Source organism: Bufo bufo, chromosome 3 (genome assembly GCF_905171765.1).
Source record: "Bufo bufo chromosome 3, aBufBuf1.1, whole genome shotgun sequence".
Classification (NCBI taxonomy): domain Eukaryota; kingdom Metazoa; phylum Chordata; class Amphibia; order Anura; family Bufonidae; genus Bufo; species Bufo bufo.
The window spans coordinates 479,794,350-479,819,539 of NC_053391.1; the positions used below are offsets into that span (position 1 = coordinate 479,794,350).

The 25,190-nt window shown below is 45.0% G+C and overlaps 1 protein-coding gene across 1 annotated transcript in view; it reads left to right on the plus strand.

The window, feature by feature from the left end:
• The first annotated feature begins 249 nt into the window (after positions 1 to 249).
• The window catches only part of TM9SF2 (transmembrane 9 superfamily member 2), a 49,800-nt gene continuing 24,859 nt past the window's right edge, over positions 250 to 25,190 (plus strand). The window contains exons 1-4 of the mRNA XM_040425255.1: positions 250 to 523; positions 11,591 to 11,658; positions 14,194 to 14,287; positions 20,910 to 21,037. Coding sequence (XP_040281189.1) covers positions 398 to 523; positions 11,591 to 11,658; positions 14,194 to 14,287; positions 20,910 to 21,037 — 416 coding nt within the window. The 5' untranslated portion in view covers positions 250 to 397. The remainder of the gene's footprint in view (positions 524 to 11,590; positions 11,659 to 14,193; positions 14,288 to 20,909; positions 21,038 to 25,190) is intronic.

The following is a 25,190-nucleotide window of genomic DNA, read 5'->3' on the forward strand; positions in this document are numbered from 1 at the left end:
CTATGTTTTTCCCTATCAGATGGGATGCTGCAGTTGTCATCTTTTGACATTTTGTGGGGAGATCCCACTACATGGCATAGAGCACATTGGCTGCTTGTAGTACAGGCACTGGACACCCTGTAAGTGTCCCTCTGGCATAAATGTGGCAGTTATGAGCAGGCCCAGGAGTCAGGGTCGCAGCTCCATTTCCATAGAAACCAGCCTATTGCACAGCGCGTCATGCCTCTGGGAGTCACATGACAGCCGGACCCGGAAGTAAAGGCGGGGATTGGTGATAGGTCGGCAGCAGGGTCCGCAGTCCTCCGTGCGACGTCAGAGCGGGTGACGTGTCTGAGGAGCAGGAAGCGATTGTATCCTGATCCCCGCTGCCGTGTATGTCCTGTATCCCGGATCTGTGATGGCGAGCTCAGCCCTGCTCCTTCTCCTGCTGGCGGCCGTTCTGCGCCCCGGTGCCGCCTTCTACCTGCCGGGCCTGGCCCCTGTCAGCTTCTGTGAGCCAGGCAAAGAGACCCCGGAGTGTAAGGTGAGCGCTGACATCTTCCTGGTTCCCACTGGCTCAGTCATGTAAGGCTGTGTTCACATGTAGCAGGCAGAGGATCCCTTCCCTGCTGTGTGCCCGATGGGACTTACAACCCAATGGCCGTATGGGTTCCCCAGAACCACATGTGGCAGGCAATGCTCTGTCAGTGTTCGAGGAGGGCCCCCATATATGTGGTCTACTCCTGTTATGGGGGTCCCCGCTGAGCTGCCCTGCTAGAATGAGTCCGATGGCCAGTTATCTGGAAGCCATGTAAGGGGCTATTCACATGGGGCAGAAATTTCTGCAGTGAAAATCAGTTCCATTGATCTGAATGAGGTTGTGCAAGGATTTCTGCAAAATTCATTCAGTAGGACGGGTAGAGAATGTTCTGCAATAAAACCGCCCCTTGTGACCATACTGTAATCCTACACATCTTTGTTGCCTATAGCAACCCATCACAGTGCAGCTTTCATTCAAGGAGTTGTCCGGTAACCCCCCTGCCCCCTATCCACAGGATAGAAGTGTTTGATCAGGCGTCTGACCACTGATGCCTCCGCCGATCATTACAGTAGGGGCCCGGGTACCCCATGGAGCGTCAGACCACTGCTGCATTCAGAGGTCACGATAACGCCTGTACAAGTGTCATTGACGCCTGTTCAGACCATTGTACTCCTTGATAAAAGTCTAAGGCTTACCAATACGTCCTAAACTTTTCCCCTACATTCAGCAGCTCAGGGCGCGCAGTGAACGCGCAGCGATGCTGCCTGTGCCTGAAATAACCAATAGCAAAGCTCCTCACAGCAAGGAGCTTTGTTATTGGCTGCTTTGAGCGGGCTGCAGCTCACGATCTATCTATTATTATTAAAGCGCCATTCATTCCATGGTGCTGTACATATGATAAGCGGTGCACATACATAAGACAGACAATTGCACTAAGGAGAGAGGGCCTACAATCTACATGGTATCTATATGTGCACAGGGCAGCCAGTGCTGCCCACACTCTACAGCACCCGCAAACTAGAGCAGTCGTCCTCCGGTCCCAGCTGCTGCTCGGGATGTGCCCACTACGTTAGCGTCTCTTCTCTACAGTGTCATCCATGGTGTATGGGCACAGAAGGAGTATGTGTATGCTTAGTGTTCTGAAGTTGCCCTGTACATGTGGTGAGAAGCAGGCAATGGCAGGAAGGCATGTGCCCTGCCCTGGCTCTCAGGCCTTTCTGAAGGACTTGGGCTGGAAGTGAAGCGCTGACATGTCATAGGATCCACTAGTTTGGACAAGGATTGGGACCCGGCCTGTCGCTCCCATGGACCTATAACCAGAGGGCTGTTGCGGCCTACTCTTTCTGTCAGGAAAGCTGTCCCTGTTATGACTGACCTGTCTGACTTGTGATAAAAGATCCACTATTGAACTGTACTTCCTTATAAATGCCTGCCGTAACAAGTAATAGTACCCTGGCATAAATACCCACCTCTTAGGGCATGTTGGCACTACCACTATTTATTTCTGTTGTTCTGCTCCGTTCCATGAGGGGAACAACGAAAATAATGCAAGTGCTGGATCGGACACATGACTGACCCAAACAGAACTGAACAGACTCCATTGACTATTCTGGCGGCCGTTCAGTTTCTGTTCAGGGTTCTGTCCGTTTACCACACAGAACAGTCCTGCATGTAAGGCCTTTTTGTCCAGTCTTTGACAGAATCTGTGATGTGGACAAGCCCTTAACATTATGTAGGCCTACGTATTAGTTATTTTTATTACTGCAAATTTCGAACTCCTCCTCGCCTAAAAATACTCCTCAAAAATGGTAAGAGGAGTATTGTTACTCTTCCGGGAAAAAACGTAGTGCGACCTTTGGCTGCATTCAATTGTATGGGGCTGCCAGAGATGGCCAAGTGCTGAGTGGGCTAGTGGACGTGCATACATGTCTGCTCCTCCATCTTAATGAATGTGGAACACAAGACCCCGTTCTAATGATCACCGGGGGTCCCACCTGTCAGATTACAATCACTGACCAAACACTGACACTGTGAATGAGGGCTAAGGGTGCGGCCACGCGGTCAGGTCTTTTAAGCCAAAATTAGGAGTGGATCATAAAAAGGGGAGAAAGTATGAAGGACAAATGCTATAACATTAGTTTTTTTTTATTTTTATGCCATTCCTGGTTTTGGCTTCAAAAGCTGCATAAAAAAACCTGAACGTGTGGCCATACCCTTGCTTTGTAAATTTATTGCCGTCTTTATGTTGAGATGGTCCAGCCAATTACTGTAAGCAAGCGATTGTCAGGAGGGACACGTTCTCTCCTGGCAATCGCCTGCTTGCTAGTGGAGGAGACCGCTGCTATTACCCCCTACATGCAACAATCTCCTCCGCTTAAAAATCACAATTACCAGAAGAACGAGCTTTTGCTAATTTACACGGGCAATCGGCAGCAGTATTGGGGTGCATTCACACGACCGTATAATTTTATCCGCATCTGTTCCGGCGTTTTTTGCTGATCCGTTTCCGTATTTTTGAAGGCCTTAATAATGATTTCTTTTTACTTTTTTTTTCTCTATCTTTTTTTTTTCCTTTGCGGACTGTAAAAAAAAAAAAACGGAGCACAAACGGAAGTCATTTGTCCGCAAAATGCGGACACACGGTTCCGTTATTTGTGGACCGCAAAACGGAAAGGATTACACACGGTCGTGTGAATGTACCCTTACACTGCAAGATGATGGCTAATGAGCATTCATACAAGCAGTCATTAGCAATCGTCTGTCGAAATACAGATGTGACCCGTCTAGGTGAGGCCTTGTAAAAGTACCTGCTGACCTCCTTCTCGCTCAGTGTGTTGCTTCTGCGCTCACGGACCACCTGGTGCACTCTCTACTTGGGTAATTTGTGACCCCCGCCAGTACAGAGTGCTCGACTGGATGGTTGTGGTAACGCTCAGTGTTCGACTGGACGGTTGTGGTAAAGCCTGTATTGTATGTTCTCGTTCACACAGAACATTTTTTTAATTTTTTTCCTTAAAGTTCTGCAGTTTTTTTAAACTGATTTGAGAAGGCAGCGACACTGGCAGTAGTGCCTCTGCCTTCTCGCTGTTTACCGCAGGCCCAGTGACGTCACGACTAGTATCATTGGCCTGGGCGCGGCTGAGCTCCATTCAAGTGAACAGAGCTTAGCCCCACCGAGGCCAATGATGCTAGTCTTGACGTCACTGGGCCTGAGGGAAGCTGAGAGAAGGCCGCGGCGCTCCTGGACCCCCACCGATCATATGCTGATGACTTATCTAGAGGCCCAGTGACTGCAGAACCCCTTTAATCACAGGAAGAAGTAGTTCAGATATTTAGGCCATGCAGAGCAATGAACATCTGCAACTAATAACAGTACAGTTCATGTGAATGGAGGCCTAATACAGGCTGCACCGTCAGTGTCTCATGCAGAGTGGTCTGTAGGTAGATGTAAGGGGGTGTCATGTACACGGATAGATAGAGAGAGATATATATCTATATATCTCTATACATATATCTCTCTATCTCTATACATATATCTCTCTATCTCTATACATATATCTCTCTATCTCTATACATATCTCTCTCTCTCTCTCTCTATACATATATCTCTCTCTCTCTCTATACATATATCTCTCTCTCTCTCTCTCTATACATATATCTCTCTATCTCTATACATATATCTCTCTATCTCTATACATATATCTCTCTATCTCTATACATATATCTCTCTATCTCTATACATATATCTCTATCTCTATCTATTATAGTATAATTTATTTCCTTGAAGGGCCCTCGCCCTGTCCCTGAAGGATCAAAGTACTATTCACACCCAGCCTTTTTCTTCATTGTAATGCATAATTGTGTGGAGAGACCTACCCCAGCTTAGGACCTGACAAACCTGTTGCATACATTCCTCTACTGGTTTGACCAGCACCAAATAGTTATATATTTTTTTTTCCTTTGGAATTTGTTTTTGCTGCATTCTCTTGATTCTTGCTTTATCTAAGTCTCTATTCTACACTATACGGGCCTCTCCTATCCCCCCTTTCCTTTCAAAACCTATAGGATCCCCGCTGGTCTCCGCTTCCTAGTAGCGTCTCGACACACAGGATATGCCTGGAAGACTGAGCAGACATCTCCAGGTATTTCCAGCATGTCAAGATGGGACCAAGAAGCAGAGACCGGCGGTAAAACGTGCAATGGGAGAGGTGAGAGTGAGGATGGCTTCTTGTATTTATTGGATCACTTTATCCCCTGGACAACTGCATAGTAGGACTGGGCAAATTTGGCAAAAAAAAAATCTAGATTATTTCAACTTTAGAAGCTATTATTGATTATAACCTTATTTATTTTTGATTTTGTTTTCTTGCCAAATAAACTAAAAAACATGTCTAACTGGTCCGGCTGCAGTCAGGGTGGCCACTTTCATAACCCCATAAAGGAGGTCCTCTTACCCGGCACAGTGGGTGATGACACTTAGTGTCTTGTAGTGTCCTCACCCACTGTGCCGGGTAAGAAGTCCTCAGCTAAATTACACCATTAATGATGATTTTTTTTAGTGTTGAGCGAATCGAACTTCATATCATAGATCCAAAGCTGATTCGTTCAAACACTTTGTTTTCCTGCCGTCCAGAGACCTTTCTCTGTACAGTGTTAAAAGGTATTGCCTACATGGAGGCAAAATTTAGTTTCATGATGAATGAATTCGGTATTCAGTTCTACATCTTTAAAAACATTTTCAAATTCAGAATCCGAAGTTGGGTTTGGTACCGAGTAGGGCTGCAAGATATATCAAAAAAATAATCGAATCACGATAATCGCCAAATGCTATTTGGCCGACCCGAAAATGCTGCGATTTATATATAAAGGGGCCTCGCACTCATAACTGGCTTTGTGTGTAAAGTATTTTACTACTGTCTGAAACAAGCTCTCTCCTATTGATAACATGGCCAGCCTCTGTACTCACTTTCACTATGAATGCACTGCAGCGAGCTGGCCGGCCGGCGCGTGACTGACGTCACTTAGTAACGCTCCTGCTTCCTGAATTATGTGGGAGGAGCGTTACTAAGTGACGTCAGTCACGCACTGGTCGTGAAAGTGAGTGCAGCGGCTGGCCATTTTATCAATAGGAGAGAGCTTGTTTCAGACTGTAGTAAAATACTTTACACACAAAGCCAGTTATGTGCGCAGTTTAGGACACATGAGGGGACACATAGGGCCATGAGGGGGACCAGCATAAGATGCTATATGTGTGTCTTATGCTCGCCCCCCTCATGGCCCTATGTGTCATGGCACACATCCCCTATAACAGCGTCATCCACAGACCCCCCCCCATATAAGTGTCATACCCAGCCGTGTCAGCGGCTCATATGGGAAAATCCAAGCAAATAGACCTCTAGCACAATTCCCTTTAAAATATTGCATCGCATATCGTTATCGCAATTTTTAGGGCCCTAATCGCAATCGCACAAAATTCCCATATCATGCAGCCCTAGTACCGAGGTATCAGCTAGTCCCAAACCCGACTTCAGATTCCGAATTTTAAAGGTTTTTAAATATGTAGAACTGAATACCGAATTCATTCAATGAAGTCTTGCGTGACTTTGGGTGAAACTAATTTTGCCTCCACGGAGCCAATACATTTTAATGCTGTATGGAGACAGGTCTCTGTACAGTGTTCGAACGAATCGACTTCGGATCTATGATCCGAAGCTCGATTTGGCAACACTAATTATCTTACTCACCAGACTTGGTACTTGCGATATTTAATTCCTTTCCTCACTGCTGCCCAGGGTTTGCTATTGGGCGTTACAGTAAGGAGATATGAGGAGAGAACTACAACTCCCAGCACTTCCCTGGCTCTCACAGAATTTATCATTTTCCAGTTTATTCTTCTCCACACGAAGCTCCCACCCTCATGTCACATGATGTCATCACAAGTTCCTTCCCGCCACTTCTACACTGCTGAGCTCCGCTCCCTCCTGCACTGATCACATGACGGTGATGTCATCACAGCAGTACTGTACCAGCACACTCTGTACTGAGTTTCCTTAGTCCCTGCTGCCTGTGCCAGGATTAATGGCACGGGCAGTAGGAACTGAAAAGATTACACAGTGTGCACTGATACTGTGCAACGGAAGAAATTATTTTGATTTGATATTGCTATTTTCAATTTTCAAACAAAAAAATCATCAGATAGGAAAAGTGCTATTTAATCAAATTAATTTTATGAATCGCCCAGCCCTACAGCATAGAATGGGGACAGATCTGCTTTCGTTTTAGACAAAAAAATAAGTACCTTTTGGCTAACGGCAGCTATCAAACAATCCAGCGGACTCAGAATTATGTCTCGGATGACCCTGGTCTTCAGCTCAAGGCTGGCACTGAACTGGGGGCAATAAAAGGGCAAGGAGTCTTGGCAGGTCTTTTGTCTGATTCTTACTGCTTAATTAAGTATATCATTATTTCTATATAAATTATGGGTAGGAAAGCTCTCCAGAGCTTCAGAAGGCTCCTACAATTAGTTAACAATGAAAATGTCACAAATGCTAGCGAGACCAGTTCAGTCAGTTTGGGCTACGTTGCAGCTTGATAATCATAAGGTAACTAGTGTAGGTGTGATATATATTTATATATATCACCTGGCCAAGTCAAAGGATTAGATGATCTACTACTTGAGTAAATAACTTCCCCTTTCAATGTCATTTTAGCTATCAGACTTTAATCTTCCTGATGTAAAATGGAAAACCAAAATGGCTAGTTCTGCCAGGAGTACAGATATTCGAAATTCCCTACTGGGATTATTTGTACAGCAAGTAGTGGAGGAGCCAACCTGGAAGACGGCCATTTTAGATTTTAGTATTCACAAATGGGAATTTGATATCTGATATTACTGTAGGGGAAAGCTTGGGATCTAGGGATCACCAGTCCGTGTGGTTTACTATAAGTACAGTGACTGAGTCACACCACACAAAAACTAAAGTTTTACATTTTAGAAAAACTGATGTTTCTAAAATTAGATTAGTGGTATACGAGTCCCTATCAGATTGGAGCAGTTTCATTGGAGTCCAGGAGAAATGGGACTACTTAAAAGTGGCACTATTGAAGGCAACAGATAACTGCATTAGGCTTGTCAGTAAAAGCAAAAAAAGGAAGGGACCACTGTGGTAATCAGCAGAAGTGGCCAAAATCATTAAAAACAAAAAGATAGCATTTAGTAATTATTTTAAAAAAAGAGGATAACAGGGGAATTTATAAGATTAGGCAGAGAGAGGCCAAGCAAGTTATAAGAGCTTCTAAAGCACAGGCAGAAGAGAAATTAGCTCAGTCAGGGGGAAAAAAGGCGATAAGACATTCTAAAGATGAATAAATTAAAAAAGGAAACTAAAACAAGGAATTGCCAAATTAAAAACAAAAGAAGGAAGGTATATGGAAGAAGATAAAGAACTAGCTGACTGCCTCAATGAATACTTCTGTTCGGTTTTTACAAAGGAAAATTACAGAAAAGGACCTGTTAGGAAGGAAGACTAATGAATCTTTTGATGCATGTGTCTTTACAGAGGAAGAGGTTCTAAGTCAGCTGTCTAAAATTGATACAAATAAGTCACAGGGGCCTGATGGGATACACCCAAAGCTATTAAAAGAGCTTAGCGGTGAACTAGCAAAACCATTAACAGATTTATTTAACCAATCGCTGGTAACAGGAGTCGTCCCAGAAGATTGGAAATTAGAAAATGTTGTGCCCATTCACACGAAAGGTAGTAGGAAGGAATCGGGCAACTATATGCCAGTAAGCCTGACATCAATAGTGGGGAAATTAATGGAAACCATACTTAAGGAGAGATTGCGGAACATCTAAAATCCCATAGATAACCATGTTATAAGGGAAAATAATAATGATCGGGTCCCCATCCCGATCGTCTCCTGGCATCCATGCGTGAAAATCGCACCGCATCCGCACTTGCTTGCGGATGCTTGCGATTTTCACGCAGCCACATTTACTTATATGGGGCCTGCGTTGCATGAAAAATGCAGAATATAAAGCATGCTGCTATTTTCACGCAACGCACAAGTGATGCGTGAAAATCACCGCTCATGTGCACAGCCCCATAGAAATGAATGGGTCAGGATTCAGTGCGGGTTCTATGCGTTCACCTCACGCATAGCACCTGCGCAGAAATCTCGCCCATGTGAAATAGGCCTTAGAAATCTGAAAAAAAAAAAGTTAAACCTCAATTTTGCAATAATTCCTGTGAAACACCTTAAAGGGCGTCTGTCACCCCCCAATTTTCAGTTTTTGACTTATTATATTTGTTAATGTAAGCAGATTCCATATATGCCCCTCTTACCTCGGACTGTGCAGTAATTACAGTAAAAAAACGTACTTTTATTATATGTAAATTTCTAAACTACCAGCAAGTTGGGCGGACTTGCTGGTAGCCGCCGCATCCTCTGTTTGAAAAAACGCCCCCTCCTCCACTTGATTGACAGGGCCAGCGAGCGCTCTCCTCATCACGCTGGCCCTGCCTGCAGCCTCAAATCCCGCGCCGTACCGCAGACCTCTCTTCCGGTTGTAGGGCTGACGTCATCTGAGGAATGACCAGCCGTCCTTCTCTCAGCGCCTGCGCCGAATGATGACCGGTATGGCGCAGGCGCAGGATTTGAGTCTGCAGGCAGGGGTAGCGTGATGAGGAGAGCCCTCGCTGGCCCTGTCAATCAAGTGGAGGAGGAGGCGTCTTTTTTTCAAACGGAGGATGCGGCGGCTAACAGCAAGTCCGCCCAACTTGCTGGTAGTGAAGAAATTTACATATAATAAAAGTACGTTTTTTACTGTAATTACTGCACAGCCCGAGGTAAGAGGGGCATATATGGAATCTGCTTACATTAAGAAATATAATAAGTCAAAAACTGAAAATTGGGGGTTGTGGGGTGACAGAAGCCCTTTAAGTGTTAAGACACTTCCTAAATACTTTGAGAGATGCAGTTTTTAAAATGGGTCATTTATAAAGGTTTTAATATATAGGCATCTCAAAGCCTCTTCAGAACTTATTTGGTCCCTAATAAAATAGGATTTGGAAATTTTCTTGAAAATGTATAAAGTTGCTGTTACATTTACAGTGTATTTGGAAATCTGAATACCCTTTCCTTTTTTTTTTTTTTTTACATTTTATGTTGCAGCCTTGTGCTAAAAAAAAAATGCAAGTTTTCTCCTATCAATCTGCACTTATTCCCCCTCAACGCCTTAGTGACCACCAATACGCCTTTTTACTGACTTTCTGCCAGGCGCATGGCTTCTTAAGATGAGCCTAATTTTTGATGACTGACACCCATGATAAAATAAGGCTAAGCTGCCAGCATGGAAATGCCAGTCTTTGTAAATGTGCCCCGAAATGGTTTTCCCTGCACTCAATAAGCTTCTATGAAATTAACCTAAGGCCTCTTGCACACGACCGTATGGCTTTTTTAGTATTTTGCGGTCCGTTTTTAACTGATCCGGGTTTTTGTTTTAGTAGTGTTTCCGTTCTGTTTTTCTATTTGGTTTCCGTTTGTGATCTAATTTTTGCGGATCGCAAATGGAAACGGAAGCATACAATAATGTTTAAACAGTAAGTACATTAAAAAAATTGGGCTGGGCATAAAATATTCAATAGATAATTCCTCAAACGGAACGGATATGGATTTTTTTTTTTTTTGGCGGAACCATTGACTTGAATGGAGCCACGGAACGTGATTTGCGGGCAATAATGGGACTTGTTTTATCTTTAAACAGAATGCATACGGAGTACCTTCCGTTGTTTTTGTGGACCCATTGAAGTGAATGCGGTCTGTATGCGGGACCAAACAGAACAGAAACGGGGGGGAAAAAAACGTTTGTGTGCAAGAGGCCTAAGGGAGTGGCTGCATGGCAATCTGAGACAGGTTGAAGGATGTTGGGAAATGTTGTTCCATGCATCTGTGATAGTTTAGCATATTAAAAATAAGTTTCTTAAGGCCTCTTGCACACATACCTGTGCGCCCTGTGGCCGTGCTTCACAAACACTGACCGCGGGGCAGCGGATCGCGGACCCATTCACTTAAATGGGTCCGATCCGCCCGTTCCACAAAAGATAGGACATGTTGTATCTTTTTGCGGAACGGAAGTGCGGGACGAAACCCCTCGGAAGCACTCCGTAGTGGTTCTGTTCCGTGCTTAACTTTTACATCTCTGGATTTGTGGACCCATTGAAGTGAATGGGTCTGCATCTGAGATGCGGAATGCACACGGAACGGTGCCCGTGTATTGCGGATCCGCAAATGCAGTCCGCAATGTGTGTGCAGGAGGCCTTAGGCTGGTGTCACACAGCTTTTTGTGACCGTTTCTGATGCAGTCTTTTGAGCCAAAGTCAGAAGTGGAGTGGAAGAGAGAAATATAAGGAAGGGACTTCTTCCTGCTGCTTCCACTTCTGGCTTTGGCTCAAAAAATGCATCAAAAACTTCCACCACAAAAAGCCATTTGTGACACTGCCCTTAGGGTGCTATTACACGATGGCAGACTTAAAGTCTAGTTCAAGTGTTTTCTTAAGCTACTTTCACACTGGCGTTTTGGCTTTCCGTTCGTGACATCCGTTCAGGGCTCTCACAAGCGGTCCAAAACGGATCAGTTTTTCCCTAATGCATTCTGAATGGAAAAGGATCCGCTCAGAATGCATCAGTTTGCCTCCGATCAGTCTCCATTCCGCTCTGGAGGCGGACACCAAAACGCTGTCTGCTTAACATAACTGAGCCAAACGGATCCGTACTGGCACACAATGTAAGTCAATGGGGACGGATCCGTTTTGTCTGGCACAATAGAAAACTGATCCGTCTCCCATTGACTTTCAATGGTGTTCATGACGGATCCATCTTGGCTATGTTACAGATAATACAAACGGATCCGTTCATGACGGATGCATGCGGTTGTATTATTGTAACCGATCCGTTTTTGCATATCCATGATGGATCGGAGTGTGAAAGTAGCCTAAGTTGTACATTCTTTCAACACCTTTTTCTTGTATAAATTGCATACTAATTGTATTTTCTTATTTCTTGCAGTCTGATATTGAGATGTTCGTGAACAGACTTGACTCTGTAGAATCGGTGCTACCTTATGAATATGCTGCGTAAGTATCGCTGAATTGTCCTAAATGATTATAGGTCGCATGGGTATTATTTAACTAGAATTTATGAAATTCTTTATTTCTTGGTTAATGTGTCTTTCTAATTTACTTCTGGCTTTCAGTCATTAGTCAATATGATAATAATATTAAAATAATAATCATGAAGTCAGTGGGAGCAGAGCTGCAGTACTGAGAACGGCCATTACGTAGTGTGCAGCGCTGTGGTCTTCTGACTCCCTACCCTGTTTACTGGAACTGTGGCTGCAGGTAACCGCTGGGTATTGGAGCCCCTTTAAATTACCTACATGTCATCTTAGAACTTGTCGTCAAACTATATTACATTTAGGGCAATCTGTTATGTCTGTTCTCGGCTCCGTCTTAGGCCTCATGCACACGACCGTTGTTTGGGTCCGCATCTGAGCCGCCGTTTTAGCAGCACGGATGCCGACCCATTCACTTCAATGGGGCCGCAAAAGATGCGGACAGCACTCAGTGTTGTCCGCGCTTTGCGGCCAAGAATAGGCATTATATTGACTGTCGCCAGTTCCATTCGCAAGTTGCGGAAGGCACACGGGCGGCTTCCGGTTTTTGCGGACTGCAAAAAACGGCACGGTCGTGTGCATGAGGCCTTAAAGGGATTATCCAGTAATGGATAATGAGGACCTATCCTCAGCTCTTTCAGAGAGCTGCAACGCTCACCAGAGCTCTGTTGAGTACAGCTGGCATCTCTAAACACAGCGCCGTACATTGTACAGTGGCTGTGCTTGGTATTGCAGCTCAGCCCCATTCACTTCAACTAGGCCATGTGACTGATTTACGGTGACGTTGCATGGCCTAGGAAGAGGCTGCTGCGTTGGCGTCTTCTAACAGCTGATCAGCGGGGGTCCCAGGGGTCCTGAGGATAGGTGATCAATATTAATTACGGGATAACCCTTTTAAAACCTATGGTATGTACACTAGGAGATTTATCAAAACAGGTGTAAAGGAAAAGGTTAATTTCTCATCGCAACTTTTGGAAGATGAAAAAAATCTATTGGATTGGTTGTTATGGGCAACCAATTAGTGTGGGCACTAAATTAGGTATCATTTGCAGAGTTTTGATAAATCTTCCCCCATAATCTATATCCTGATGTTGGTCTACAGTGGGAAGTTCATTATACTTTCCTCCCCTCTCGAATGTTATTGCTATGCATTAGAGAATTGCACTTTATGCTAATCGCTAATGTTTATGACATCTCAAAGTCGCTGGTTTTGAGCGGCCAACCATCTATTGCAGGGGTGCACAACCGCTGGCCCATGAGCTGGCTGCAGCCTGCAGAGCCACAGTTTGCGACCCACGTCCTGCCAGGTAGAAGCAGAGCTGATTGTGCTATTTAGCTGTGTTTTTGACCAGAGTGCCACATAGTACTGGATTCATGGTCCTGTTCCAGCACTCTAGCAGGAGTAGGTTGGGTTTCCCACTGTCAGTGACAGCCAGTGGCCCAAGGAAGATTGATGCGGTTTATTACCGCTTCTGCCTTCTCCTTCCTTCCTCTAGTGGACCAGCAATCATGCCATTGCCAAGTGTCTCAGGTGCAGAGCTGAGCTGCAGGATCTTAGCAGACCCTGGTCAGCCTTGTACAAAGCCTGGTATATCAAAACAACTGACACAAAATGGGGATCTCATTTTTGTAATTTACATTGGTGTCCATTTTTTTTCTAAATAGAATTTTAAATTTAAAAAAAGCCCTATGGCTCTCATGGAAAGTCACAAATTGTTTTAATAGTTGAAATACCAAAATAATTACGACTGTTAAATCACAATGTGCGTTAATTCTCAAAAAAGAGTCCATTCACAAGTCCGCAAGTGTTTTGCGGTCCGCAAAACACGGACACCGGCCGTTAACCGTCTCCTCCTCACCGTACGGATGCTACTAATTAGCATACAGGGCGGTAAAAGTGAACGAGGGGCACAGAGCCCCAACAGAGCAGCCGATCTGAAAATAAAACTAGCGCAGGGACATCTACTGATGCTGCCCTAAACTGCCAGGTATCAATATTGTTATGTTAGGACCAGTAAAGGGCCTCTTTATAGGCCTCTTGCACACGGCTGTTGTGCGACTGTTCAGTGCATTAGGAACCGCCATTTGCGGTCCCCAATGCACGGGCCCCATTCATGCGGCAGCCGTGATCCGTGCGCACCGTAAAAAAATTGATAAAGTTCTATTTTTTTTATTTTTTTGGGCGGTGTGGGGGCGCGGACAGAAGCAGCTCCAGATTGCGGACCCGTTCACTTGATGAGGGGAACACACGGCGAATATGGGCCACGACCGGTAACTGGCGTGTGTTGAGGCCTTAAGCAAATTTATCAACTGGATTGTGCAGTACTTCCTATCACCTTTTGGAGGCACTGCAAGATAAAATAAACACAAGTACAGCAGGGATGGAAAAGGAATGTTTAAAGCAGGCAACACACGACATTTTGGATTTTTATTTTTATAAAAATGTAATTGTTTCTCAGTAACATTTATTTTTATTTTTATTTTTTTTATTTTTAAGGTTTGATTTTTGTCAAGTAGAAAAGGAAAAAAGGCCATCTGAAAATCTGGGTCAAGTGTTGTTTGGTGAAAGAATTGAACAGTCTCCGTACAGGGTTGGTATATATTTCAGTATGTTTGACCAAATTTCTTTTAAATGTAAATTTGTGCTAAAAGAAAACATAAGTTTTAGTTTTCTAGTTAAATATGCAGTATAGGAGGCTATGGTTTTATAATGTAAATGTACTTCCCAGTGGCGTTATTAGAGTCTTAAAGGGCTTCTGTCACCCCACTAAAGTGATTTTTTTTTTTTTGGGGCTAGTTAAATTTAGTTATATAGCGATATATGAAAATATAATTGTGTTACTTACATTGATCCAGCAGTTTATTCAAAAAACTAAGTTTTATCATATGCAAATTCGGTCTCTACCAGCAAGTAGGGCGGCTACTTGCTGGTAGCTGCTGCAGAAATCCGCCCCCTTGTCGTGTTGATTGACAGGGCCAGCCGGGATCTCCTCCTCCGGCCAGCCCTGTCGGCATTTCAAAAATCGCGCGCCTGTGTTGATTCGGCGCAGGCGCTCTGAGATGAGGAGGCTCGTCTCCTCAGAACTCCCTCAGTGCGCCTGCGCCGATGACGTCTTCTATTTCTGTGATGTCATCGGCGCAGGCGCACTGAGGGAGTTCTGAGGAGACAAGCCTCCTCATCTCAGAGCGCCTGCGCCGAATCAACACAGGCGCGCGATTTTTGAAATGCCGACAGGGCTGGCCGGAGGAGGAGATCCCGGCTGGCCCTGTCAATCAACACGACGAGGGGGCGGATTTCTGCAGCAGCTACCAGCAAGTAGACGCCCTACTTGCTGGTAGAGACCGAATTTGCATATGATAAAACTTAGTTTTTTGAATAAACTGCTGGATCAATGTAAGTAACACAATTATATTTTCATATATCGCTATATAACTAATTTAACTAGCCCCAAAAAAAAAAATCACTTTAGTGGGGTGACAGAAGCCCTTTAACCGCCTCACGTCCGCCCATAGGATATAAACGTCCTATGGGTGGACGTCTATTTCTGACAGCACGTTTTAAAACGTCCTGTCAGAAATAGCAGCTGCATGCTAATCGTGCAGCTGCTGATCGGGTTGCCCGCTGTCAGTGACAGCAGGGCAACCCTAAGACAAGGCAGGGACAGTGCCCAGGTGTCCCTGCCTTCACGATCGCTGCAGACACAGCGCTCACCGAGCGCTGTGTCTGCAGAGCAGGAAGCGCTGTGCGCTTCCTGTTCCGGCCCGGCGGTCATGTGACCGCCGTGACCGGAGAGTGCAGGGGCTGTGTGAGGTCTCTCAGAGACCTCGATCAGCCCTGCTGTGAGGCTGTACAGCGCAGGATTGCTGCTGTACAGCCTCTCTAGGGGTGCATTTGTCCTGTAACTGGGGCTACTATGTCAGCCCCAGTTACAGGAGAAATCAACAGTGTAAAAAAAAATAAAAAGTGAAGTAAATGTCCCCCAGAGGTCTTGTATGACCTTATGGGGGACGAAAAGTGTAAAATAAAATAAAAAAAAGTTTCACATGTAAAAAAAAAAAAAAAAAATCCCAAGTAAGGAATAAAAAAAAAATTTAAAATAGAAAAAATAAAATAAAATAGACATATTTAGTATTGCCGCGTCCGTAAAAACCAGCTCTATAAAAATATCACATGACCTAACCCCTCGGGTGAACACCGTAAAAAAAAAAAAAAAAAAAAAAAAAAAAAACTTTGGCAAAACAAGCAATTTTTGTCACCTTGCATCACAAAAGGTGCAACACCAAGTGATCAAAAACGTGTATGTCCCACAAAATGGTACCAATAAAACAGTCACCTCATCCCTCAAAAAATGAGCCCCTACATAAGAAAATCTCTCAAAAAATAAAAAAACTATAGCTCTCAGAACATGGACACATTAAAACATAATTTTTTGGTTTCAAAAATGCTATTATTGTGTAAAACTTTAATAAATGAGAAAAAGTATACATATTAGGTATCGCCACGTCCGTAACAATCTGCTCTATAAAAATGTCACTTGACTGAACCCCTCAGGTGAACGCTGTAAAAATAAATAAATAGAAACTGTGCTAAAACAACCAATTTTTTGGTCACCTTGCCCCATTAAGTGTTATAATGAAGGATCAAAAAATCATATGTACCCAAAAATAGTACTAATAAAACTGCCACCTTATCCCCTAGTTTCCTAAATGGGGTCACTTCTTGGGAGTTTCTACTGTAAGGGTGCATCAGGGGGCTTCAAATGGGACATGGCATCTAAAAACCATGTGGAGTTCCTTTCCTTCTGCGCCCTGCCGTGGGCCCATACAGCAGTTTATGACCACATGTGGGGTGTTTCTGTAAACCGCAGAATCTGGGTAATAAATATTGAGTTTTGTTTGGCTGTTAACCATCGATGTGTTAAAGAAAAAAATTGATTAAAATGGAAAATCTGCCAAAAAAGTGAAAATTTAAAAATTTGATCTCCATTTTCCTTTAATTCTTGTGGAACGCCTAAAGGGTTAACAAAGTTTGTAAAATCGGTTTTGAATACCTTGAAGGGTGTAGTTTCTACAATGGGGTTATTTATGGGGGTATCCACTATGTAGGCCCCACAAAGTGACTTCAGACCTGAACTGGTCCTTATAAAGTGGGTTTTGGCAATTTTCTTAAAAATTTGAAGAATTGCTTCTAAACTTCTAAGCCTTCTAACGTCCTAAAAAAATAAAATGACATTTCCAAAATGATGCCAACATAAAGTAGACATATGGGGAATGTTAAATAATAAATATTTTATGAGGTATCACTTTCTGTTTTAAAAGCAGAGAAATTGATATTTAGAAAATTGCGAATTTTGCAAATTTTTGGGTAAATTTGGGATTTTTTTCATGAATAAAGGTGAAATATTTTGACTCAAATTTATGACTATCATGAAGTACAATGTGTCACGAGAAAACAATCTCTGAATGACTTGGATAAATAAAGGCGTTCCAAAGTTATTACCACATAAAGTGAGCTATGTCAGTTTTGCAAAATTTGGCCTGGTCAGGAAGGGGGCAAAGGGCCCAGATGGGAAGTGGTTAAGGCCCCTTTACTCTGCCCAAACATTGTGCAGATCATCTCTAACAAGCATTTGTAGGAATGCTCATCGGGTGTAAAGATGCCGCCGATTACACTCGTTCATCGGGTGTTAGGATCATTCATCACCTAAGGGTGCATTCACACGACCGTTGTGTTTTGTGGATCCGCAAAACAAGGATTCCGGCCTTGTACGTTCCGCAATTTGCGGACTGCACATGGCCGCAGCTATAATAGAAAATGCGTTGGACAATAATAGGACTTTTTTTTTTTTTTTTTTTGCGGGGCCGCAGAACGGAACCACAGATGCGGGCAGCACACGTGTGTATATTTTGCGGCCCCATTAAAATGAATTGGTCCACACCCGTTCCGCAAAATTGCAGACTCCTTCATACGGCATACTGTGGAGGAGATCACTCTTCCTTCACTGAAGAGCAGACAATTGTCAGAAAGAAAGCGTTCTGTTTTTCCCATTAAAGAGGACCTTTCATGGGTCCAGACATTATGAAATACGGTAAGTAGGGGGTTGTGTAAGGCATAATTCATGGATGTAATATCGCTTACTAGTGTGTCTGTCCGGTGCTCCGTTCCCCTACTGTGCCCCCGTTCACTTTGCCCGCCTGGTATGGTAATGAATATCATCGGTACAGGGAGGAGGAGGAGAAACCAGGGTTTCTCAATGGGCGTCTCCTTCTCCCTGGCTGTAGCGTGGTCCAATCACAGCGGAGAGCTACATAGAGCGGCGCCCGGAGATGTCCCTGCACTTACTATTATTCCTGGGCGCAGCTCCGTTCGTCCGCTGTGCCCCATAACTGTCTCCTGCTCCATATGCTAATTACTACTATCGGAGCGAAGAAGAGGAGACATCAGCTTCTCTAGTGGGCGTTCCTTCTCCCTGGCTGTAGCGCTGTCCAATCGCAGCTCAGGGAGAAGGAATGCCCAGGAGAGAAGCTGATGTCTCCTCCCTATTGCTTCGATAGTAATTAGCATATGGAGCAGGAGACAGTAATGGGGCACAGCGGGCGAACGGGGCGGGGCCCAGGAATAATAGTAAGTGCTGGGACATCTCTGGGCGCCGCTCTATGTAGCCTAATACTTAACAAAGTCCGAACCCTTATAAGGTCGTCTTTAACTTTTTAATACAGGAGGCAGGTGCTGGCAGCAGAATCGCATAGCCGACACCCTGCCTCTGACAGGGAGCTGCGATCAGCGGCAGTTAACCACACCGGAGGGGTTAACTGCCGCTGATCTGCTGCCAGTACCCGCCTCCTGTATTAAGGGTTAATTATCATTGGTGGCACAGTGCGCTCAAACCCCCCCCCCCCCCAGTATTATAATCATTGGTGGCAGTGGCCACAGGTCTCCCCTCCTCATTGGTGGCAGTGGCAGCTTCTGATCGGAGCCCCAGCAATGTAATTCTGGGGCTCCGATCGGTTGCCATGGCAGCCAGGACGCTATTGAAGCCCTGGCTAATGATACTCTTTCAGTCAGACTGATTGGAAAGTGGTTTGTCATTTGCTCTCTGCATTATATTTTATCATTTATTTGAAAGCCTCATTAAAGGGGTTCTGCAGTTCTTCTAAACTGATGATCTATCCTCTAAATTGATCATCAATATCCCCGCCGATCATCTGTTGGAGAAGGCAGCGGCGCGGCCTTCTTGCCGTTTACCGCAGGCCCAGTGACGTCACGACTAGTATTATTGGCCTGGGTGCGGCTGAGCTCCATTCAAGTGAACAGAGCTTGGCCCCACCCAGGCCAGTGATACTAGTTGTGATGTCACTGGGCCAAGAGAAGGCCGTGGCACTCCCGGAGCGCAGCTGCCCACTGAAACAGCTGATCGGCGGGTGTCCCGGGTGTCGGACCCCCACCGATCATATGCTGATGACCTATCCAGAGGATAGATCGTCAGTTTAAAAGAACTGCAGAACCCCTTTAATTCTATGGCTCTGTACATCTAAGGGGGGTAGGCATACATAATCTAGTACAACGAGCATGAACTTAGTATGAGACTGGTACAGAGGGGAGAGGCCCTGCCCACAAGAGCTTACAATCTACAAGGGAAGGGGGAAGAACGCAGTAGGTGAGGGTAAAGGCTGCTCATCTGGCTGTGCGGGGGCAGCATGCTTATTACAGGTGGTAGGCATTCCTGAAGAGGTGGGTTTTCAGGTTACTCTTGAAGGTTTGGATGTTGGGGGAGAGCGTATGGGGGATGCACATCTTGTAGACAACAGGAGAACAAAGAAGGTTTTTTGAGGATCGGAGATTACGGGTGCGGATGCATCTGGAAAGCAGGTTAGAGATGTAAGAAGGGGACAAGTTGTGGACAGCCTTATATATAGTTGTTTGTATCTTTAACTGAATTCGCTGGGCAGTGGGGAGCCAGTGAAGGGATTGGCAGAAGGTAAAACAGGGTAGAGGTGGATTAACCGGGCAGCAGAATTGAGGATGGATCGGAAGACTGCAATAGTGCTCAATGGGAGGCTACTGAGGACGATGTTGCCGTAGTCCAGATAGGAGATAAGAGCATGCACTGATCTCCAATAAGGTTTATCCCAGGCAGCGTGTTCCTTGAGTGTATTATACAAATAGTCCCTACAAAATCTCATGAGAAGGAGACGCCCACTAAGAAAAGCAGATATCTCCTCCTCCATGCTCTGAATTAACATATATGGCGCCAAAGCTTCGGGGGATCACAGCAGTGCAACCTGGGGGTGTTTAAAAAAAAAAATAAACATTCCTGCAGCATCAGTGGAGGTACTCTCCAGGTACCCGGGAGAAAAAAAAACATGACCCGTCCTCTTTAAGCCCCCACAATAATAATCCTCCATTATTAACCCAGTCATAATTCCTTTGTTGGCGCCCTGCCAGCCCCGCTGATGCTTATCATGTAAAAAAAAAAAACCTTGCCGCACTGTGTCATTGCCTCAGTGCTCAGAGACTGTTCTGCACAGTTACTGCTTTTGCTCTGCTCTGGACTGGCACGCAGTATGGTTTCTGCTTGGAGGCGGCGCAGCCTATGACCCGTCTTTGCACACCCAGATGGCTGGTGAAGGCCTGAGGCTGAGTGAATGTCATTGACCCTGTGGCAGGCAGCTCACTGAATGGCGATGGCAGGATGTGTAACAGCCCTGGCTGCTGGGTGCCCCCTTGCAGTTTTTCACCCGAGGCAACCATTCACGCCACACCCCTGAAGGAAAGTGCACCTCCTTTCTGTTTCCCTCTGAGGCTTCAAGGCTTTATGTGAGACAGTTAAGCTTGCTGTACACATAGGTTCGGCTGACCCCCTCCATATACATGCATGCTCGGCTGACCATGCACGTGCCCTGAGCGGGAAGAAAGCAGCTGCCAGGCTCCCCTGGCAGAGGTTTATCTTCCAGAGAAAGGATTGGGCAGTTGAACTTTAGATGCCAAACCTTATCTCCCCTGACATCTGTCATTTGAGGGGGACACCGGAGGACCCCATGCAAGAAATAGGCAGCTATTTGTTCAATGTCGCAGAGAGAACCTAGAAGACAAGATGGTAGACGGACTATATTTGGTTGAAGAGGCGGAACATTTTTCTTTAGTTGGCTATGTGATTGCAGAAGTCGGCTTGCTTCTTTTAAAACTTAAAATATTATTCTGTTCATTTGCAGTTTAAATTTAAGGAAAGCAAAAAATGTGAGGAAGTATGTACCAAAACGTACACCACCACAGATACTCAGAGTAAGCAGAAGCTGGAGTTCTTAAAGAAGAGCATGCTCCTCAACTATCAGCACCACTGGTGAGTGCACTTTATCAACTTTCTGATGGCTTTTCTTTATTCATTGGGGTTTGCGAGCTGTAAAGGGGGGGGGGGGGGGGGGGGGGAGTTAATTTAGGCCTAAAAAATAAAGGGGTATCCTCTGTCCCTTGCTGTTAGTCGTGTAGTGAACACGCTTCTCATTACAGCGGATGTCCTGCTGATTTCTGGGGAAGGGGTTGTCTCCAAGAACACTTGAATGGTTATGCAGATTACTTTAAAGGAAACCTGTCACCGGGATTTTGTCTATAGAGCTGAGGACATGGGTTGCTAGATGGCCGCTAGCACATCCGCAATACCCAGTCCCCATAGCTCTGTGTGCTTTTATGGTGTGAAAAACGATTTGATACATATGCAAATTAACCAGAGAGGAGTCCTGTCCCTGACTCCTCTCACATACAGGACTCATCTCAGGTTAATTTGCATATGTATAAAATTCGTTTTTTTACACAATAAAAGCACACAGAGCTATAGGGACTGGGTATTGCGGATGTGCTAGCGGCCATCTAGTAACCCATGTCATCAGCTCTATACACAAAATCCCGGTGACAGGTTCCCTTTAAAGAGAAACCCATCTCTGGAGTGCCACCTACTGGAGTAATGGAGGTAGTTACCCTGTGGTCCTGACCTTTTCCCAGGCCTAACAACAAAACAAGAGTTTTCAAGGGGTTGTTCAGAATCCAAGGATAGGCCATCAATTTCAGATTGGCTGGGTTTTCACGTATTGCACTCCAATACCAGAACTACGTAGCAGCGTCCATTGCATGTTGTGAAAGGAGCTGGTAAATGCAGAACTGTTCCCATTCAGCCCCTTCAACAACACATTGGACGGAGCTGCGTAGTTTCAGAGCTACATGGTAACAACTGATCTGTGTGGGTGCGGGGTGTAGGACCGATCCTGAGTATAGGCCATCAATATTAAAATCCCGGGCAACCATTTTAAGGCCCCATTTACGCGAGCTAGTTTTCCGCGCGGGTGCGATGCGTGAAGTGAATGCTCAGCACCCGCACTGAATCCTGACCTATTAATTTCAATGGGTCTGTGTACATGAGCTTTTTTTTTTTTTTTACATTTTTTGTGGCTAGGTTGCGGACCCATTCATTTCAATGGGTCCACTAAAAAAATGCGGACTGCACACAGTGTGCTGTCTACTTCAGTATGTCCGTTCCGTAGCCCCGCAAAAAAATTAGAACATCCTATTCTTGTCCGTTTTGGGGTACTTCCACACTTGCGGCAGAGGATTATGGCAGGCAATTCCGTCGTCGGATCCGGCAAAACGTATGCAAACTGATGGCATTTGTCAGACGGATGCGGATCCGTCGGACAAATGCATTGAAATGCCGAATCAGTCTCTCCAGTGTCATACGGAAAAATGAATCGGTATAAAAAATTTTTTTTTGCTTTGGACTGCACATGCGCAGACCGGAAAGCCGAATCCGTTTTGACGGAACACTTAGGGCTGTTTCACACGAGCGGATGCCGTGCATGACATCCGCTCCGTGAATGACAGCCAAGACCCGATGCAGACTGCAGAAGCACGGAGCATTAACATGACTGATAATGCTCCGTGCCTCTCTGTGATCTCTTTACTACGAAATCACAGTGAGATAAAGTTGTCACTGTGATTTCGTAGTAAAGAGATCACAGAGAGGCACGGAGCATTATCAGTCATGTTAATGCTCCGTGCCTCTGCAGTCTGCATCGGGTCTTGGCTGTCATTCACGCAGCGGATGTCACGCACGGCATCCGCTCGTGTGAAACAGCCCTTAACGTCTGATCCGGCACTAATACACTGCAATGTAAATTAATGCCGGATCCGTCAAGTGTTCAGTCTTTTTGGCCGGAGAGAAAACTGTAGCATGCTGCGGTATTATCTCCGTCCTGAAAAGGCAAGAAGACTGAACTGAAGACATCCTGATGCATCCTGAACAGAATCCTCTCCGTTCAGAATGCATGGGGATATAACTGATCAGTTCTTTTCCGGTAAAGAGCCCCTAGGACGGAACTCGGTGCCGAAAAAAATGCTGGTGTGAAAGTAACCTTAGGCATTGTTACATTGGATCTGTGAAAAAACAAACATGGATCGTGGCATCCGTGTTTTTTTTCTTTTGGTCGTGTGCACGTAGCCTAAATCTGCGTTTTTCACGCAGCCATGGTCCCATAGAAGTGAATGGGCCTTCAGTAAAAAACGCATTGCGTCTGGATGCAGTGTGTTATTCACTGATGTTTGTAAGTCTTCATTTTTTTTTGCTTTTTGTTTTCCCACACGCGTGCAAAACGGTTCAAAACTGATTGCACCTGCGCGGGAAAAAAACTGAACGTAATCGCAGACAAAACTGGCTGAACTTGCTTGCAAAATGGTGCGAGTTTCACTGGTGCGAGTTTACACACCCTGAGCCAATCCATATTCGTGTAAAAGAGTCAAACAACACCCCTAGACCTATGACAAACCTCACACCCTGCCCTGTACCGAGGAGAGGCAAAAACTCAAACGGCTGTCTGCAGGTGGGTCTCCTTTTCCAATTGCAGAATGCTCTTTGTTTGGCTGGTATCCTTAGTTATCTTGAAAGGCCTGTAAAAAGGAGAGTCATTAAAAAATTAGGCCTCTTTCAGACGGGCGAGATTTCCGCGCGGGTGCGATGCGTGAGGTGAACGCATTGCACCCGCACTGAATCCGGACCCATTCATTTCTATGGGGCTGTTCACATGAGCGGTGATTTTCACGCATCACTTGTGCGTTGCATGAAAATCGCAGCATACTCCTCTTTGTGCGGTTTCCACACAACGCAGGCCCCATAGAAATGAATGGGGCTGCGTGAAAATCGCAAGCATCCGCAAGCAAGTGCGGATGCGGTGCGATTTTCACGCACGGTTGCTAGGAGACTCCTTATAAGGGAAAATAATAGCATTCTTAATACAGAATGCATAGTACAATAGGGCTGGAGGGGTTAAAAATTTAACTCTTCTCATCCACTTGTTCGCGCAGCCCGGCTTCTCTTCTGTCTTTATCGTTGCTGTGCACAGGAAAAGAACCTGTGGTGACGCCACTGCGCTAATCACATGGTCCGTCACATGATCATGGTGATGGATCATGTGATGGACCATGACATGAGCGCAGTGATGTCATCAAAGGTCCTTTACCCAGGTCCTGAAGAAAGAAGAGAAGCCGGGCTGCGCGAACAAGTGGATTAAGGTGAGTTTAATTATTTTTTATTTTATTTTTTAACCCCTCCAGACCTATTGTACTAAGCATTCTGTATTAAGAATGCTATTATTTTCACTTATAACATGGTTATAAAGGGAAAATAATAGCAATCTACACAACCCCTAACCCAAACCCGAACTTCTGTGAAGACGTTCGGGTCCGGGGTACCAAACATGCCGATTTTTCTCACACGTGTGCAAAACTCATTAAAATGTTTTGCACATGCGCGGAAAAATCGTGCATTTTCCGGCGACGCACCCGCATCTTGTCCGGCCCAAAAACATGACGCACATGTGAAAGAGGCCTTAGGTAGCTACCCTGCACTAGGGGGCAAAATAGAGATTGCTTACTACCCCCAAGACATTTGAATGGTGGAATGTGATACTATATTACTACTCGGTGCAAAGCAACACCTTTAAACATGATCAGTCCCCTCTCCTGACATCTGTTTTAGTGAATAGTATTTCCCATTCTGGAACGTCTTTTCACAGGACTCATTCGGTGCAATGTGCCATTCCTCTGTTATTTCTTTTAGAAACTTAGTAATAATTGACTGTGCTAATATTTCTCTAGTCTCTCTGACCAGTCTGATGGTAACACCCGGTTTTTAATGGAATCACAAAACTTCTAGGAGGAGTAACAGAGGAACTGCACAAAGCAGGACTCTAACAAGAGTCTCCAGATTTCTTTATTTCTTGAAGTGTAGAATTGTTTAGTAAAAGGATGTTGTCATGAGAGCTGGTACAGTCCTCTCTAAAGGGTTTGTGGTGGCTGCGCTTTCACAGCAGAGCGGCCTGTGCTCTGTAGTTTTCGTAACTCTCATAGAAGTGAATGGGATTTACAGAAACTTTATAGCACAGCCCACTTTGCTGATTCCATAGGTGTCTGACATGGGAGTAATGATTTCATGGGGTTGTCCAGGATTTTAC